This window comes from Nannobrachium achirus (genome assembly GCF_963921795.1).
Source record: "Nannobrachium achirus genome assembly, chromosome: 19".
In the NCBI taxonomy this organism is placed as follows: Eukaryota; Metazoa; Chordata; class Actinopteri; order Myctophiformes; family Myctophidae; genus Nannobrachium; species Nannobrachium achirus.
Window position 1 is genome coordinate 39,878,249 of NC_137826.1, and position 20,244 is coordinate 39,898,492.

The window sequence follows — 20,244 nt, forward strand, 5'->3', positions numbered from 1 at the left end:
TAGATAGGAAGTCATAAGAATGAGTTGTCAATGGTTCTCAAACCCTTTTAGGCCATGACCCCCAAAATAAACATATTTTAACTGGGGACCCCCACCCTGACAAGCACTTGGAATTGTAGGTATTACATTTAATGTGACTCAGTGCCGCAGATAAATATTGTGAAAATAGCAGATCTACATGCTCACAAGGCCTCGCGTTGCGAGGCGTTGTGAGCATGTAGATCGGCTATTTTCACAATGTTCGCCTCTTGCTTACTTAATATTTAACAGTTTGGCCAGTCCTGTCGAATATTCGACTATTCGAATACTTTGAGGTCGAATAATTCGAATACTTAAAATCACTATTTGTGAATGCCCTACTACCTACCTTCCTTCCTAGTTACATTACCTACATACCAACCTAAGTAACACCTACTTAGGCATGTAATAGGTACCACCAAAGTACCTTACTGACCAACCTATGTTTAAACTTTGTGTTTTTTGTAAATTAGATGCCCTACTTGATCATACTACAGCGTCACACAAAATAATCAAAAGGTAGCAGAACTGCAAGCTCAAAACGCGGCGGGAAGCGGTCCCGTTTTCACCTTTCACTATGTCGGGGGACGTTGTTGCAAATAGCCAGTAGCTATGCCCCTCCCAAAAAGCTTTTGTCCAATGTTAGCTTAGAATAACTTCCTGCTTGCCAAGGTTTGCCTTGGCAACAGCCTTGGCAAGCTGCCGGTTGCTAAGCTAGCGTTGGACAAAAGCTTTTAGGGGGGGCGCCCGCTGGCCTGGTGGTCAAGGCGCATACCACATACTAGGCTATGATGCCTGCTGGCGTCGCCGGTTCGATTCCCGATCCGGACGACCTTTGCCACATGTCATTCCTCATCTCTCCCCCCATTTCCTGTCAGTCTACTATCCTATCAAATAAAGGCATAAAAAGCCCAAAAACATATCTAAAAAAAAAAAAAAAGCTTTTAGGGGAGGGGCATAGCTACTGGCTAATTACCTGCACTACGATACTTCACCATCTGTTATGCTATGACGAAATAAACCCATAAAATGTAACAACTTGTACGTTCCGTAATGCAAGGCCTGCAAAATGGCAGCCCCGATGTGTGTCTCAAAGAATCTTCTCTGTCTCTTGACCTGCTTGCTTTCCATCTATCTATCCATTTCATTCATACATACCGGTATACTGTACTCAGATCTATTTCTCTGTTGTCTTCAAGGGTCTAGATGAGTCAGCCTTTATTATTTGTAATGTTCCTGGGCCATGTTGAAGTAATTAATTTTTTTAAATTATTATATAAGTTATATTATATTATATAATATTCTATATTCAGTTTGAGTGACAGGTCAAAGTGACCCCATGGAGGTGTCTGGTTACACAGACCTGCCCAGGGCAGCAGCCATCATGGATGACTTTACAGTCAGCGCATTGCGGATGTAACAGATATAACACGATGCTTTAATATCCTGCTTACATCTCGCCATAGATAGCCACAAACTGTATACACATTTTTACACATCATTTATAAGCATACCCGTTTAAACTCTTTGCTAATAGTTTTGCAAAAAATAAAGAGCAGCTAACTTTTGTTCAAAAGCCAACAGACAATACTCAAACGTATGGTTTGTTGAGTCCATCTGCTAAATCAATGAGTATTAACAGAGTATTTACTTACATTTTGATCTCTGTCTTTCTTGCCACAGTGCACATGAGGCAGTCCTTTTATGTTGTCAGTTATTTTGTCTCCCGTTGACTTTCCCTCCCCTCCGTCGTTTCCTTCCATTTGCACTTTGCAGTGCTGAGGTTTCGGGTCGTCAAGCGTTCTCGACCTTGGAAGAAAGTGCACTTTATTCCGTTTCTGAGTTCTTCTCCAACTCTTTTCCTCTTCTTACTTTTTCCATCCATCAACTACACTAACTCGTCTGCCTTTTTTTTATTCCCTCTTCTTCCTGTTCTTCACATCTTTTCCTTCTAACATCTTCTCTGGTCCTCCCACTGTCTCGGATGTGCATTTAACTCAAATGTTTGGATGCTTTCATCTCTGCCTCTCCACACTGTCCTCTCCTCTCCTCTCATCAGCCCTCCCTCTCCACCCCTGCCAGAGTTGCAGGGCAGGGCGTATAGTATAGTATTACCCGTGGCTCCGGCCTTGTCTGCCATTAGGGACCCATGGGAGTGAAACTTAGCCCAGATATTGATCCTCCGGTTCGGGGAAGGTAACTGGAGATGCTCCCCAGTGCCCATCAGGACCAGAGGAGCTAATGGAGCGCTCTTAGTCTTAGAGCTTTCAACGTTTCTCCTGGCTTTTAGAAACCTTCAGCTGCTGGTTTTAGAAGTCTAGGCACTTTACACGCACGCACACGCTCACAAAGTAAGCATATGCGCGTTTTCATTGACATTTAGAAAGCTCCTAATGCATTCTAAATAAGAAAAAATAGGTTGTGGATCAACATTTGCCTTTCTCAGTGGATTGCTAAACCAGAAATCCAGTACATGTATCAAAACAGGTATTAAAAAAATACTACTCACATTTCCACTAAATAAACACACCAATAAACAAGGGCTTTCACATTTCGGCTAAGAGCCCTAATCAATACATTCATCTGTACTGCTTCCTGATTTTTGATTTTTGATTCGAGGACACAGTATGCTGTACATGTTGACAGTGAACTATTATATATGCATACGCTTAAGGCCAGATCTACAAGCTGAAAACGCGCCGTGTTTCGAGCCACTTGCACATCTGCCACTTTTGCTGCTATTGTGTGACGCTGTAGTATGATCAAGTAGGGTGTTAATTAACAAATAGTTAAAACCGACAGCGACGATATGAGCCAAATGACGTTATGATAACGTCCTCCGTTGACTCCGGTGACGTTCAGAACTAGGGCAGATCACAGCCCATATGGGGATGATCTTGACGTCACTACCAGGATGCCATATGGACTTTTTTGTTTGACAGGATTATTGTTATTGTTTGTAATGTTATTTGAAATATGAGCATGTAAGGTCATATTCTGGGACATATCTGACTTGTTATGATATTTATCTGGCCTCGATCGGACCCTCTCTGATTAATCCAGGACGCCCGTTTTCGTGGGCAGGATTCATGTTGGTTGAAATCAGGTGATATTCTAGGCCAGATCTGGCCCCAATCGAGATGTCACTGATTGGTCCAGGTCCTGACCGTGCTTGCTGTGTCTCTCCCTCAGTGTGATCCTGAGGTTTAGATACGGATGGAATAAATATGGAATGAATGATTTCTCTTTTCACTTTCAGGAGTGGCAGAACTCCATTCAGAAGAATGCCGGCCTGGCCTTCATTGAGCTCATAAACGAGGGGAGGTAATAATCAAATATCACTTATTTGATCTAATTAAATATTTCATCTAATTTACAAATGCATATTGTTGGATCCTTTTGTGCACTGGTTCTCTACCTCTGGCCACTTAAAGGACAACTCTAGACTAACTAACAGCTAGGCTAATATTCCTAATATATTGATCCTTAATGACTGTCCATGAGGTCTATTAGGCAGAAATGCAGCTGTCGTCCAGTTTCCCCAGCAGAACCCAGCAGCCCTCATTGCATACTGTAGAATCGCTTTTATACTATTTGTTGCAGTCAAAAGTGTCATTACACACGCATCCATGCCATCGTTGTCCCACACGAGCCGTCACACGCTGCTAAACAGATGTTATGCTGTTATGTGTGTTGCCAAGTCCCGGGAAAGAAGTGCTGTGTATAGCGCCAGTATAGTCACTTTAACTGGCAGTTGTGCTGAATGCTCACCTCATTTATGAGACTGTGGCGGCTCGTGTGGGACAACCAAGGCATGGATGTCTTTGTAAGGACAATTACAGTAGTAACATATTAATAAAAAATAAAAAGAATTAACACAACAAATTGATAGTGTAAAAGTGATGGGATTATGGGCTCCACTCTATATGCTATGTGGTCTGCTGGGTTCTGCGGGGGAAACTGGACAACAGGGGCATCTCTGCCTAATAGATCCCGTGGACAGCATTCGGGATCGATAACAGTAGAAAACTGAGCCTAGATGTAATTTAGTTTGGCGTTTAACAGTTAAGTTAAGAGTGATTTATTTCTGATCGCGTGGTGTGCAATGCATTTTTGCGGGTGTGTTTTGCAGACTCCTGTGCCACGCTATGAAGGACCACATAGTGCGCGTCGCTAACGAGGCCGAGTTCATCCTCAACAGGCAGAGAGCCGAGGATGTTCACAAACATGCTGAGTTTGAGGTACTGCAACCCGACAACAAAACACTTCACTGCCAAACATGAGGTCATCTCACTCTTCCTGTGTGTGTGTGTGTGTGTGTGTGTGTGTGTGTGTGTGTGTGTGTGTGTGTGTGTGTGTGTGTGTGTGTGTGTGTGTGTGTGTGTGTGTGTGTGAGCATGTGAGTGTGTGAGTCTCTCTGTGTCTTGTGTGTCTCTCTCACTTTGTGCGCACACTCGCACGTATGTGTGTGTGTCTCTCTCTTTATATCTCTCTTTGCCTCTTTGTGTTTCTCTTGTGTGTCTCCCTCTTTGTGTCTCTCTACTTCCACAAAACAAACACGTGCTGCTCGTGCGCGTGCACACTCACGCAAACACTTCAGATTAGTCAATAAGCCAGAGTCGATAACACTCAGTGGAAAGTACTTTGTACATCGTCTCTGTCGGCCACTTCGGGTGGAAACCTCATACTTTTCAGAATTCAGTGGTGTAAAGTAACTAAGTACGTTTACTTAAGTACTGTACTTACTGTAAGTACAATTTGGAGGTATTTGTACTTTACTTGAGTATTTCCGATTTCCAATACTTTTACTTCTACTCCACTACTCCGTTTGTAGATCTGCTATTCTCAAACGTTTGTAGGGATTCAAATTCAACAACATCAAAATGAGCAGAACGACAAGCTCAAAGCTTGTCGCCTCACGCTGTGTTTGGAGCTTGTGGATCTGCTGTTTTTTTTATGCTGTAGTATGATCGAGTAGGGCGTTAATTTACAAAGAAATAAAAGAAAAAAGTTAAGATAAGAGGTTTCTGCCCAACGGCAAAGAAATGCCCTCATTTGCTCTCTCTCTCTCTCTCTCTTTGTCTCTCTCTCTCTGTCAATTCAATTCAATTCAATTCAAAGGGCTTTATTGGCATGAGAAAACATGTTTACGTTGCCAAAGCAGAAATCAATAAATATAATTCAATCAAAATAAAATATGTACAATTGAAAGGGGTGAAACAGTTTTCATGTATGGAGATTACTCGATGCAGACAGTGCAGGGATGTATACACCATGATCAGTAGTCTTTATAGGTGGTTGGGTTCCATTTGATATCCTTCTCCTATCACAGCCCTGAACAAATCTAGCCCTGAATACATGACGGTCATAAATACATGACCGTCATGTTTCCCCCTCAACCTGAGAACCAGTGGGGTATTTGTGGCTCAACAAACGTCAGATTTCAAAAATAAAGTGCTTACCCAAGTCTCCTTTTACTCAGAAATGACGCCGTTCAACGATAATTACATGCCGCTCCCGGATTGTTTAATAAAAAGCATTTTTATCCTTGTATTTCCTGAATTTCCCCCTCTAGTGGAGAGTCGCGTCATCTCCGGTCGCTCATTGTAGTGAACGGAGATGATGCGATGACCGTCATGTATATGACCGTCATGTATTCAGGGCTACTCACAAATCTTGCTGCTGTGTTTGCACATTGTTGTACTTCACCCAGCAGATATGGGAGTTTTTTTTAATCATTGGTCATGTTTTCAAACTCTCCTTATGTGGTTATGATCTGTGGGAAGTATGTATCTGATGTCTTGGTCTCTCTCTCTCTGTCTCTGTCTCTCTCTCCCTCTCTGCAGTCTAACTGTGCTCAGTATGCGTCTGACCGGCGGGAGGAGGAGAAGATGTGCGATCACCTGATCAGCGCTGCCAAGCACAGAGACCACGTGACTGCCAACCAATTGAAACAGAAGATCCTCAACATCCTGACCAATAAGCACGGAGCGTGGGGGACGATGTCACAGAGGTGAGAGGAGGGGGCGGGGCAATCTGTCGCAAGGTGTGGTTGCACTGACGCGAGCCATGAGGAATCCGCTGGGAAAAAATTAATTCCGTCTTGAAATACATAAAGAATTTGTTATTCTTCATGTTTCTGCCCCAGCCATTTGCACACTTGTAATTCATAGGCTTATACTTGAAAGTTCTGTTCTATTGTGATGTCACTCCTGTCTGATTGGACATTATATTGTCCAATCAGAAAATGGGCTTTTTGGGTCACAGAATAGGTTAACAGAAAACTTCCATTGAACTCAATAAACAAAAAACAGGTTTACTTTACATAGCTGTCATAAAAGTCTTCTGGCCTTGAACAATAGTGTGTTGCCTTTAGCAACCACCCTAATAAGAACAACTTTATTAGAAAGAAGAACAAGTTAAATATATTTTTTTCTTTTTATATGCCTTTATTGGATAGGACAGTAGACTGACAGGAAATGGGGGGAGAGACGGAGAGTGACATGCGGCAAAGGTCGTCCGGATTGGGAATCGAACCGGTGACGCAGTCAGGCATCAATGCCTATGTGGTATGCGCCTGGACCAGTAAGCCAGAGGGCGCCCCAGAAAGAAGAAGTTAAAAGGTTAAAAACTAAGAACACAAAGGAAAAGAAGAAAAAAATAGCAATACAAGGTAGAAAAGGGGGAATAGAATTAGGTAGGGGAGGTAAGTCTGAAAAGTTTGGGTTTTGAGTGTGGTTTTAAACGTGGCTTAGATGTGAGCTGGGAGTGAGTTCTATGTACGGAGCACCTGTCACCCCAGGTTTGTTTCTTTGTTCTGGGATGTGACAGCATCTTTCTTTGTTTTGTTTTTCAGTAAATGTCTGTTCCTTTGACCAACCAACCAGTATGTTTGTGTTAGTACTAGCTAAAATATAACTGACACTTGCTCAAAATGCAATTCATTCCTCTCCCAAAACGTTCTTTTTTTACGTATTTGCTCAGCAGCAGACATTTGGGGCGATTGTGCATTCGGGGAATCTGGGTAGAAGACATGAAAGTAACGCATTGCAGCTTTTAAGTCATGAAGATACGCATTGCAGCTTTTAAGTCATGAACGTTACGCATTGTAGCTTTTAAGTCAGAATCACATGCCTTGATAATGTTTGGATGTGGTTGTCTGTTGTCAGATAGGAAAAAAATAATAAGAAAAAAAAAATCTTTTGAAGTTGATGTCAACAGTGTGGAAATCACTGACTTTAAGAAGTTGTGTCAATCCTAGTCTGTCTGTCTTCCTCTGGGTGTTTTTTAATGCTTCTGTTTACATTCTGCTGCTGGCAGATAGTGAGTTCGCTGCAGGAGGTTGTGGTGGAGGTTCGCACGCTTCCTCTAGCACAAACACTATCAAAGATAGTCCCGCGGGGAGACACTGAAACGGCACCACAAACGAACGGTGAACATAATGAGCTGTGTTGGATGCACATCATGACCAGTATCCCACAGCTCATATTGGCTTCCTAGACAATCCTAGAGAGCATCATTAGATAGACTTACGTGCATAGTTTGGAAACCTAAAGGACAACTTTATTTTAGTTTTTTACAAACAAGGGTGTTAAGGCTTTCTATCGTTTTAGCGATTTAGATTTCAGTGGGTGGGGGCAAGCGTACAGTTGGCTAAATATGTCTTTTTAGACACCATAAGCCGGCGATTTCTTTATTTACAGTAACACTACTAGCCCCCATAAATCACATCTGCCAAGGTGCATCTTGGGAATGGGCTTATTGTGTCTAAAAAGCCACCTGTACGCATGCCCCCACTCACTGAAATCAAAATCATTAAAATCGCTAAATCTTCATATTCTAACTTTTTGTGTTATTTTTTTTTCTTTGTGAATTATCGCCCTACTTGCTCACACAAAAGCATCAAAAGTAGCTTGAAACGAGGCACAAAGCGGCTTGTAGATCTGCTAGATCTACATCCTTGATAGAGAGAGCAGAAACAGTGTGATTGAATAGCAGGCTTGCCAGCATCAACAAACCACAGCTATGAAGGTCATAGGTGACAAATAATAATGATCCCACAGAAAAATGAAACACGCAACGAAAATCATTGCTGACTCTCAACATCATTTGTTCTCTAATATGACCCTCTGCCATCCGTTAGAAGACTCCTGGTGCAAAAGTGCAAATCAATCCGCTTGAAGCTATTGTTATATTTCCAGCCGCCATCACACTTCTGAACTCTGATGCTAAATCATAGTGCAAAAGAGCAATGTTCTATAAATATATTACTGCTTTAGCACTTAGTACTTTTGCTCTCTCTAATTCTTACAGTTTATTTTTTAGCTGTTGTGTTGCCAATCTTACATGTGGAGTCAAATTACTGGTTAGGTGTTTTTTATGTGAAACTGTTTAGTATTACTTCACACTTTTCTCATGTTTTTGTGATGTCTTGAATAGCACTGTTACCAAGATAAATGTACCTGTATATGAACAAAGTGTATCCTCACCTTAGCAGTACCATACACAGAGCTTCTCTTTGATCAGTTTTGTTCCTTTCTTTGCTCCTCCCTCATCTTTTCCTGGCTTTAGTCAATTACACGACTTCTGGCGTCTAGACTACTGGGAGGACGACCTCAGGAGGAGGCGGAGATTCGTGCGGAACGCCTTTGGCTCCACCCACGCCGACGTGTCACTCAAAGCCCTGGAGGACTACGGTCAGTTAACCTATCCCATCATGCAACAGTGGCAGAACATTATTGTTGTGTAGTACAGTACTGTACATGATTCTGCAGCAGCAGATGCTCACTGGTGTTCTTTTCTCTGCACACACCCGCTCACACGTGCACGCGCGCACACACACACACACACACACACACACACACACACACACACACACACACACACACACACACACACACACACACACACACACACACACACAGGTCCCGAGGAAGAGGAGGAGGGTGTCAAGTCGAAGAAGACCTTCCGCAGCCAATCGGTGGTCAGTCAAAACCCAGAGGCGGAGCTAATGTTGGAGGGGGATGATGATGCAGTCAGCCTTCTGCAGGAGAAAGAGATAGACAACCTTGCTGGTGAGACACACGCACGCACACACGCATGCACGCACGCACGCACGCACGCACGCACGCACACACGCACACAGGCACGTGCACACATAGACATCAAAGGGGGCTTGAGCCCCTGCCCCAATATCCATCTGTGAAAAGTGCCCTCTATAGACCATGAATGCAGTTTGGTGAAAGAAATGCAAATGCCCTCTATCCATGCCATGCCTGAAGGCAGCTTTCAAGAGAATTGCCTTGTCCAAACTCTCCTGAAACTCGCCGAAAATAGCCGACCTCCAAGCTCACAACGCGTCGCAGTCGCAGTAGACGTTGTGAGCTTGGAGGTCGGCTATTTTCAATATTTTCACCAAAAGGCCCTTTTAGAAATTTCAGCCCCTTCCTCTCTAACATTCTCTGCACTCTCTCTCTCTCTCACACGCACGCACACACACACACACACACACACACACACACACACACACACACACACACACACACACACACACACACACACACACACACACACAGTAGGTCAAAACCTTTTACAGTCTGTACGTGTGTGTGTGTGTACGTGTGTGTGTGTGTGCGTGTGTGTGTGTGTGCGCGCGTGTGTGTGTGTGTGCGCGTGTGTGTGTGTGTGAGTATATTCTTTACTTGTTTTGTTATTATTATTATTGAGGGTATTGAGGCCAGACACACATATGCGTGCCACACACCACAATTAATTTTCTATCGCTCTCATTTCTAGTACGTTTCCGCCCACGACTTTTTACTTCCAGAGGCAAGTTGCTCACCTTGGACATTTTTTACAGAAACACTAATATAAAACGATGTTTGAAAATCGTTACCTGCTGAAATATGCCACTGATTCTGACGCTATCCTAATGCCTGATTTCCCTGAATCACATTTAACTGATCTGAAACAAATCCAAACCAAGCTTCTCATGTCGTACTAATCTAGAGGTTCTCCCATATCACAGGAAACATCTTTTTTTTTCGCCCTTTCATTGAATTCTTTATTAGTCAGAAATGTAAAGCATGTGGTACAGTCAGACATTAAGGCTAAAAGGATAACACCAAAAAGTATTCCTATGTATTCAATTAATCAACATAGCAATGCAAAAATGCTCTCTCCCTGAGAGCTATTAGAGCAGACAGCTTGCATCCTCTCAAATCCTTATATGAGCTACTGCCTTCCGGCCAATGGTTGAAGGCCCCTGTAGTTAAAAATAATAGGTACAAATTTTCATTTGTCCCTACCTCTATCCGTGCGATCAACGGAATCAGGAGGAGGTAGCTGTTAGTTCTTATGGTTGGGTTGTTGTAACACTTACTTATTGTTTACTGGATCTTGTGATCATGTCTATGTCTATGTCTATGTCCATGTGTTCCGTGTATGTTTCACTGTGGTTTGAGAGCTTTTATCATTTGCTGTAATACAGATTGCCCAGTTTGGGACATAATAAACTTGACTTGACTTGACTTGAGGGTGTTTCCTGTGACAAACAAAAAAGAAAAAAAAAGAAAAAGAAACTGGTCAACTAATGCAAAATAAAAGACTCCCGCACTCTGTCCTCTTCACTGGCAAATACAAATGCGAACTCAGGTCAGGTGCGTCACAGGAGCATGACACGACATGCAGAGTCAAATGTACAGCAAGGCAATGTTATTTGTAGAGCACTTTTTTCTTTTTTTCTCCAAAGATATTTTTTTCTGCCTTCATTGATGGAGATAGTAGGCTCTGGATGGACACGCTGTCAGGTGGCATTAGCAGCCATCCAGGCCTGCACAGTTCAATGTGCTTTACACAGAACATCAAGCAAAGGAAACACAGTTATACAATGACATTAGAATGCATTAAACAAAATAAGTAAAAAAAATAATAATAATAATAACAGATACAATGACAGTGCAGAAGAGAAAGAAAAAAGAAAGTAACTCAAATCAAATGCAGCTGCAAACAGAAAGCTCTTTAGTTGTGTTTTGAAAAATAAATAAGAGTGGCAGCAGACCTGCAGTTTGCTGGGGGTTTGTTCCAGATTATGTGGTGCACAAAAACTAAAAGCAGCTTCCCTACGTTTATTTTTGGTTTTAGGGACAGAAAGCAGACCAATTTCCCAGATGGCCAGAAAGATCTGGATGGTTCATGATATCAGCACAAGATCAGGAATGCATCTTGGCCCTAAACCATTAGATCACACTGTAGATAACACACGGCTCGGACAATAAGCCTCTTTATTAACTCATTCGTAGTTTACGGCCGAGGAGCCCGAAGATTTTTCTATGTCTTTCACTGCTGGCTTCTCCTACCTGTTAACGCGGGCGCTCATCCAATTCCCATCGCGCGCGATCGGACACTGCTATGCATCGTGTGTTCGCGTATTCCATCAGCTTCTCAAATCCGTTGAAATTTTGAAAATTGATCAATCCGTTCTCCATCTGTAAGCCGTGGTGTTTATACAGAAAGCTAACGGGCCAAAATAGAGGACAGACCATCCGCTTCCGGTTTAGGGTCTCAATGTTAAGTGGTCCGCTCAATAATGTGTCCGTGTAGAAACCGATCACGGAGCATTAGTTCCGGCCTATTTTAGTTCCGCTTCGATAAAAAATGTTTTTTTAATTAAGTTTATTAAATCTTCGGGTTCCTCGGGCATGGCAGGGAAGGGGGTACAAAGGGGTATTTTTTTGGCAGCATATGAGTTAAGGAGTCATGACTCTGAGGAAGATGCAGTAGCATCGAAACGTTTTCTTCGTATTGTATACTCAGCACCTTAATAAAGAGGCTTATTGTCCGGGCTGCTCCAAAGTGTTATCTTCATCAGGATATCTCAAGATAACCCCATGAAAGTCTGTGTACCCAAGCGTTCCCAACAACAGCAGCAACAGTATTGCGGTACGCAGTCCTTCGTCGGGTTATCTCGGGACATAACCAGATGATGGTCTGTGTACCAAAGTGAAGAGTGCTTCTATTCTTCTATTTCCTGTGCTACACAACACGATACTGAGTGTTGTTTACTGCGTGTGTGCCTAAATTATTATAGCTCTGAAATATTAATGAGTTTCATTAGTTTTTCAGTTGGGTGTTTGATTTCATCTTAGTTTTAGTTTATTTTACAGCAAAGCGGTTTTATTTGTATTTTGTTGTTCACTTTTTTTCAAGAATAGACTAGTTTTAGATGAACTTTTATTTAGTTTTAGTTTGATATTTTTTTGGATATCATGAGGATTGCCTTGAGTCATAGAATTTAAAAAGAAATTACATCAGATATGAACATGTGGGGAAAAATATGATTATTTTACTTGCGACTACATTTTTATATAGTTTGTTGTAATCTTACATCGTTCGTTTTTGTGTAGTTACTATAATAACCCTGGTAATATTCTACCTTACTAACAGGAATTGAGTGCCTTACCCGTGTAGTTTTTTTATGATTCTTGTCTTTTGTTGTCATAATAAGATGTTGGCTCCTAATGCAATGCATTGCGTTGGAAAATATCCAAATGGAAAACGTAATCAATAAAATAATCGCTACGCAAAATAATGGATAAGTATCAGACAAATGTTAGTATGATTTTCCATAGATCGTGCAGCCTTAACCACTTACATTTGACCTATTTTTTCCCCATCTATACCAAATCTACAAGCTTATGGTCACTGTCAGGCCGAAACCTTGTATCTCCAAGTTTCAATTGTGTATGTTTTTTTTTTGGTAAATGAAAGCCCTATTTCATCATACAAAAGTGTTGCACAAAAGTAGTGAAAATAGCAGATCAACAAGCACACAACGCCACGCATCGCGAGGCGTTGTGTGCTTGTAGATCGGCTATTTTCACTATTTTAACTCATTTCCTGCGATCCCCGTCGAAACCGGAGATTTCCCGCTGTACCACTCTGCGATGCCCGAGGAGCCCGAAGATTTAATTAGCTTTAATCATTATGAAACGATTAAAAGTATGGTCGCTGTATATAGCCGCTTCGGAGACTTTAGGCCCGCCTCCTAACTGTATCCGGTCGTATTTCCTGTTTAGACCGGATCTAGGTTTCCATATCCGGTCTGAGAGCCAATCATAGCTCCGGGCAGATAGGTTTCCATGTAAACAAGGAAGCATCCTGCTCGGTCATATCATCGTCTTTTTTCACGTGTTTTTTTTAAATTTGATAGCTGTTTGATTCTTGTGCCCGCCTGGCATATGATCTGTGCACATATCGTCTGCTATGTACGCGAACGTGTCCACGTGTTACCATAGCGCACAGCTGGCTGTTTCCAATGTTTTCTTATGTAAATACTGGCGGACACAGCAGGATACTGCCTGGCAACGGATTTGTCTATTCCAATGGATTTTCTTTTATTCGAAAGCTGTCATCTTGTCTACCGGTCTACTACATGAGTCACGCACAGATCATGCACTATGCGTGCATGTGTCCACGTTAAAAGGTAAGGACAATTTGGCAGGAAAACAGTTCAGCCTATGTTTAAAATAGCAGCATATAAGTTAAATCGTTTAAAAAAAAAAAAAATAAAAAAAAAAAGGTTTTGGACATACAAGGTTTCCACCTGACAATGACGTTATATAGATGGTCTATTTTAGCAGAACGTTCCCTCTCAGAGTAGGGATGCTGGGGTTCAGGTGGATGATACAACATGATTCTGATTGGCTGTCCTGTCCTCCTATAGGCCCGGTTGTGCTGAGCACTCCGGCCCAGCTGGTGGCTCCTGTAGTGGTGGCCAGAGGAACCCTGTCCATCACCACCACAGAGATCTACTTTGAGGTGGACGAAGAAGACCCCGCGTTTAAGAATATCAACGCCAAGGTGAGAGAGAACACTGAAATGTCATAATGAGTCTAGCATTCTGTCTCAAAAAATCTAACCATCGGTTCAAAGTGGAGCGGTGAATTTGAGGAGCTATACCCTGTGTGTCTCGGCTGCGCAATCTGTTCCTATTTTTATAATCCGGACATGCACCGTTGTAGCCTACTAATGAAACATAACTCCGGCCACGCACCGTTGTACTAATGAAACATAGCTCTGGGCACGCACCGTTGTACTAATGAAACATGCCCTTCTGGTCACCCAGAGGTATTGCACCTACCGGTATGTATGCTCTACGGGACAGGGAGACTCGCAAAGCTAAAGGTTCGGAGCTCACCGCTCCAAAAAGGCATTTTCACACAATTAAAAGGGCGCTCGAGTGCAGGGGTGAAGTTCCTGCCCGCTACCGCAGAGATTGGTGGTTTGAATCCTCCACAGTGCCTCCGGCTCAATTGGCTGTGTTCTTGGGAGGGAAGCCAAGAGGGATTTGGTGGGAATTGTTGAATTGTCTTATGGCGTTGAGCTGACTTAACTACTTACTCATGATGTATGTGTTGAACAGGTTCTGGCGTACTCGGAGGGTCTCCATGGAAAGTGGATGTTCAGTGAGATCAGAGCTGTGTTCTCCAGGCGGTACCTCCTGCAGAACACCGGCTTGGAAGTCTTCATGGCCAACAGGAGTAAGACTGCAGCAGTATTACTGTACACCCTGTATACAACAGGGGGTTTCAGCAGCATGCACACAAAAATATGACTCTGTGTCCGTTTCACCTGTGTGTGTGAACTGTGAAACTCCATATTCCATACCGTTGCTGTCGGGCAGAAAACTCTTATCTCCATATTCTAACTTTTTATATTTTTTTCTCACACAAATGAATGCCCTGCTTGATCATGCTACACAGCTACAGCCTTGGACAAAAGCATCTAAAGTAGCAGATCTACAAGCTCGAAAGGCATCGCTTCACTTCGCATGTTGATCTTGCCTATCTGCTACTTAAGCTGTTTTTGAATTTGAAAAGTAACAGTTTTGAACGTACAAGGTTTTCCACGTGACAGCAACGATATCATCTTACTTTTCCTCTACAGTACAGCAGTATCTGTATATGTGTTCTTTTTGTTTGTGTGCTGATATAGAATTCTAAAACATAGATCCCCACAAGGCTCCCTGTTGCTTGCCTCTCCACTGAATTCCAGTATGGAATAAAAGTTTTTAAAAAGTTTTGTTTTCGAAAAAGTTGCCAATAACCTTTCCCCCGGATCATAACGCAACGTTATGAGAAGTTTCAGACCCAATTCGACCTGTGATGTTACTGCATGAGTAATAGACAAACACGAAGACACACAGACAACTCTACCGTTATTATATAGATGTATTACTGTGCAAAACGGCATAACACAAAACCTCCGCCCCCCTGGGGGACATTTGCCTCATCTCAGTAAGGCAATCGTTATATACAGCAGTGATAGAAAGTAACATAAAACAAAAAACGAAGACAGAAATCTATAAGGATATTGCCGGTGTTTTTTTGTGTTTTTTTTTTTTTGGGTTTGTTTGTTTGTTTTCACATTAATTTGATCGTTCGATGTAATCCATCATAAGAAAATAGGAAACAATACTTCATAACGGCAGTTTGTGTGAGGTATTAGAAAAAGGGTTGTGGAAAGTAGTGTGTACGTGTCCTTATTCAATATTCTCTCTCTTTCTTTCTTTCTCTCTTCCCCGCTTTCCCTATCCCCTCTCTCTATCTCCCCATCTCTGTCTCTCCAGCGTCTGTGATGTTTAACTTTCCGGACCAGGCCACAGTAAAGAGGGTGGTGTACAGTCTGCCACGGGTTGGAGTGGGAACGAGCTACGGTCTGCCCCAGGCCAGGTAGGAAGAAACATTCTGCTTCATTGTCACATCCCCGCATCACAGTGCAATGGAACAGAACAATGGAAACAAGCCCCCTGGGTTTTTTTTGCAGTGGCCTCAGTTCAGCAAAAGCTAAGGTATGGCAACATGACTGGTGTCTTGCACGCGCGCATGACTGGTGTCTTGCACGCGCGCCCTTGCACGGGTGCAAGACACCAGTCATGTTGCCATACCTTAGCAACAGGCATGATGAGTTTTTTTTAAGAAGTACATTTTATTTTTTTCCCCTGTAGCCAAGGTATGGCAGCTACCATACCAAGAAGGCTGGAGAGCCGAAAAGTCTGTATTCTCAAAAATGCAATAAACGAAAAGAAAAAGCAACTCTTGCCACTGTGTGCGATCCATTCCCCATACAGTTTTGATGTTCTAAGAGGACACCGCACCAGTCAAGTCAGAGCGCGGTGATAACAAAAAAAGCCTATTCAGCTGCCATACCTTGCCATACCCAATTGACGCCTCTCTGCTTTTTTGAGTTATCCTTTTAGCATTAACGTTTGACTGTACTGTACCTGTACTCTTAACCGTCTTGTTAATAAAGTATTCAACCGATCTCAGGCGGATCTCCCTGGCGACACCTCGCCAGCTGTTCAAGTCGTCCAACATGACCCAGCGGTGGCAGAGGAGAGAGATCTCCAACTTCGAGTACCTCATGTTTCTCAACACCATCGCAGGTGAGATTTTGGGCAGGATTTCCACCTCTGTCAACAAAAGTGATCCCTCATTCAATGCCTGTTCACCTCTTGGTTCTCCAACGTCTCGATGTCACTAAGATCTAAGCCTATACGACTACTTCTCGGCTTTAATGGCTTCAATGGGGGTCCCGGACCCCCGTTGAAGACCCCTGAAGACTGTTCACTGAGAGTCTGCACCCGTCTGTTATTGCTTCTTTAGGTTGAAGTGTAATTGCAAACAGATAAACATTCACAACCGACTATGTACATTCGATATCGTTGTTTAATACCTCGATATCGATATTACTCACGATATTAGTAAAAACAATAGCATTATTTTGTTTTTAATGTTTTTCTGCTTTAGGCCCACTGCCTGCCTAACCCAGATAGTGAATAGCATATCCATGCATGCACACTGCACAGTACACATAGAATAAAGAAATGAAATGCTGTATTTCCATTTTCCAACAATGGTTTTATTAAAATAACCACACCTGGTTACAGATGGACTACTTTTTTATGCATAGTGTGTCTGTTAATTAATTTGACACATACACCAATACCTCATTTCAAGCCATCTTCGTCGATATGTATACCTTGCATGTTGATACCTCGATATCGATAATTTTTCGATAAAATGCCCAGCCTTTATATATATATATATATATATATATATATATATATATATATTAATATCTTGGCGCTGCTTCGATGTTCCTGTCAACAGTCTGAACAAACGAGATAAGCAGATGAAAACGTGCTCACACGTGTCCGCCCGCGTTTGCTTTTTGGAACACAGAGTGTTTGGTGTGTGTGTGTGTGTGTGTGTGTGTGTGTGTGTGTGTGTGTGTGTGTGTGTGTGTGTGTGTGTGTGTGTGTGTGTGTGTGTGTGTGTGTGTGTGTGTGTGTGTGTGTGTGTGTGTGTGTGTGTGTGTGTGTGTGTGTGCGCGCGCTTTTTTTTTAAAATCTGAGAGTCTGTTATCACAGAATGTTGAGCAGAAGTGAGCAGCCATTTTGCGAAGCCAAGTGTCAGCTGGCATTTGCATAATATTCGAAAGCTTGTTTCCACCAGAATGAATGAATAAACATAGATATGCAAGACACACAGAATTATTCATTTAAAATGGTGGTCCTCAATGTGGTGGTCCGGGACCACCAGGAGACCTTGGAGGGGTTCCAGGGGGTCCTCAGCTAAAGTTGTTACCGTGGCTATTTAAGACCAGCTATATAAAGTGTGTCACTTTGTGCTACAGATTCAATCACACGGTTGTTCCTGGTGAAGCCCCCCCCAAGCCCCCCTCTCCACAAACCCAATTGTAATTAAAAATATTTCTGGAATATATAAATAAAATATATATAAATATGTGAAAGACAATTGACTGACTTCTATGCAAACCCTACTACAAAAACTTACTTTTTATTAGAATGCTGGAGATTAGAATGAAACTAATTAGCAGTTATTGATACCTAAGCGAGAGAATCTCGTTTGTCGTGATATTATTATTCATTATTGTTTTTTGCCAAAATTCATTAGCCCCTGCTCTAAAAAAGCCAGCACCCTCCATAGCCACCCCAGTCACAATTCTCTGGAGCCACTTATCCTTACTTGGATTAACTTTTAGTTTTCAAATATGATGCTTTTGTGGTCCTGTTAATAGGACTAATATATTTAAACGATTGCATGATTATCAATACATTATTTTCCCTATATATAGGCACACCTTCCTGTGTTAAGGCCCATTCCCACTGGGCTAGATAACAGATAAAAAAAATCTCTTTCTCCAGATATGTTTCCATTCAAAGTGGATGGTAGATACAGATAAAAAATCAATTCCTGCCACAGATAAAAGAAATATCTGTGTCAGATATTTTTTCTACCATCTACCATCCACTTTGAATGGAAAAATATCTGGAGAAAGAGATTTTTTTATCTGTTATGTGGGCCAGTCGGAATGGGCCTTTATTCTCACAACAGAAGACATCTGAAGACATTATGTTATTTTTTTAAAATTTTGAAAAGAATCTCACTCTTTCACCTCCAACTCTCTTCCCCCCCCCCCCCCCCCCCCCCCCCACTCTCTCTCTCTCTCCATCCAGGGAGGACTTATAATGATTTGAATCAGTACCCTGTCTTCCCGTGGGTTCTCACCAACTATGACTCTGAGGAACTAGACCTTACTCTGCCTGGGAACTTCAGAGACCTGTCCAAGGTTCAATGCACACGCACACGCACGCACGCACGCACGCACGCACGCACACACACACACACACACACACACACACACTGCACCGCACACTTTATCCTTACTTGTCATCTCTTTTTTAGTAGTGTAGTTTTTATTTTATCTTATTTCGCATATCTAATATTATCTTGTGATAACAAGTTAACACAATACAAATAAGAAAGAAATATGTTCAATTCGGCTTATAGTGACTTATGCTAGTCAAGAATAGACAAACAGCATCGTCTCTGTTCTTTTACTCCACTATAAGTTTTTATCTTACCACGTTAATCTGATGATGTACAATAATTTGATTTTAGTACATTTACCCCCATTGATTCCGAATGGGGACACAAATGCATTTGTACATTTATTGTAATCAAAAGGTCATTTTATGGGTGAACTACTCCTTTAACATACTATTTGTCACTGTCGTCTCTTCCAGCCAATCGGAGCTCTGAACCCCAAGCGGGCGGCATTCTACGCGGAGCGCTACGAGACGTGGGATGAAGACGGCACGTCCCCTCACCACTACACAACGTTATACTCCACCGCACACACAACACTCACCTGGATGCTGAGAATAGTGAGTAGGCCTGCGCACGCACGCACGCACACACACGCACAAACAACACCGACGTCGATGCTGAAAGTAGTAAGTAAGCCTACAGTACACATACACAGACATGAATGCAAAAACATAGATACACTTGAACGTCTCTCTTTTCACACGCACACGCACGTGCACGCACACGCACACGCACGTGCACGCACACGCACTCACACACACACACACACACACACACACACACACACACACACACACACACACACACACACACACCAGCATTTTTTAAATGTTTTTTAATTGAATTTCTTGTACTTTTCAGGAGCCGTTCACCACGTTTTTCCTCAACGCCAATGAGAACAAGTTTGACCACCCAGACCGATCATTCTCCGGTATCGGCCGTTCATGGAGGAACTGTCAGAGAGACACGGCTGACGTGAAGGTATCCATCTGTTTCAGCCATGTTTGTAGTGTTAATTGTACAAGCTTGTAGTTCATCTATTTTTGTATATTAATTAACTACTAAGGTCCCTACACTAGATGATAAACATAATGACACAATGATGAAATTCATATTATCATAGATCTGTTGATTAAATAACAAATCAAACAAGTTATAAAAAAAGAACATGCTTTTCAATTGTTTGATTAATGGTTAAATACTGTATATTTTGCGTCTAAGCGTGTGTTGGTTGTTGTGTGGACAGGAGCTGATCCCAGAGTTCTACTACCTGCCAGAGATGTTCGTCAACAGTAATGAGTATGAGCTGGGGGTGCGTGAGGATGCGGTGCCCGTCTGTGACGTGGAGCTGCCTGCCTGGGCCAAGAAACCAGAGGACTTTGTTCGCATCAACCGCATGGTGAGACAGAGAACAGTCCAATCCCTGTGTGTGTTGTATTATCTCTCCAGCGTCTGTGATGTTTAACTTCCCGGTAATAATGCTTGATGTGTGACCCTGTAGCTGTGACACTTGTCTACCACACACACACAT

General features: G+C 42.4%; 1 protein-coding gene across 1 annotated transcript in view; it reads left to right on the plus strand.

Annotated features, from left to right (window-relative positions):
• Positions 1-20,244, plus strand: part of LOC308304331 (neurobeachin-like) — a gene marked incomplete at both ends in the record, with an annotated part of 237,983 nt that overhangs the window by 207,769 nt on the left and 9,970 nt on the right. Inside the window, 13 exon segments of the mRNA XM_080748915.1 lie at positions 3,278-3,342; positions 4,151-4,259; positions 5,865-6,031; positions 8,590-8,714; positions 8,943-9,092; positions 13,742-13,878; positions 14,441-14,558; positions 15,647-15,749; positions 16,347-16,462; positions 18,560-18,672; positions 19,130-19,270; positions 19,575-19,694; positions 19,960-20,112. Of these exon segments, the coding sequence (XP_080605041.1) occupies positions 3,278-3,342; positions 4,151-4,259; positions 5,865-6,031; positions 8,590-8,714; positions 8,943-9,092; positions 13,742-13,878; positions 14,441-14,558; positions 15,647-15,749; positions 16,347-16,462; positions 18,560-18,672; positions 19,130-19,270; positions 19,575-19,694; positions 19,960-20,112 (1,617 nt within the window).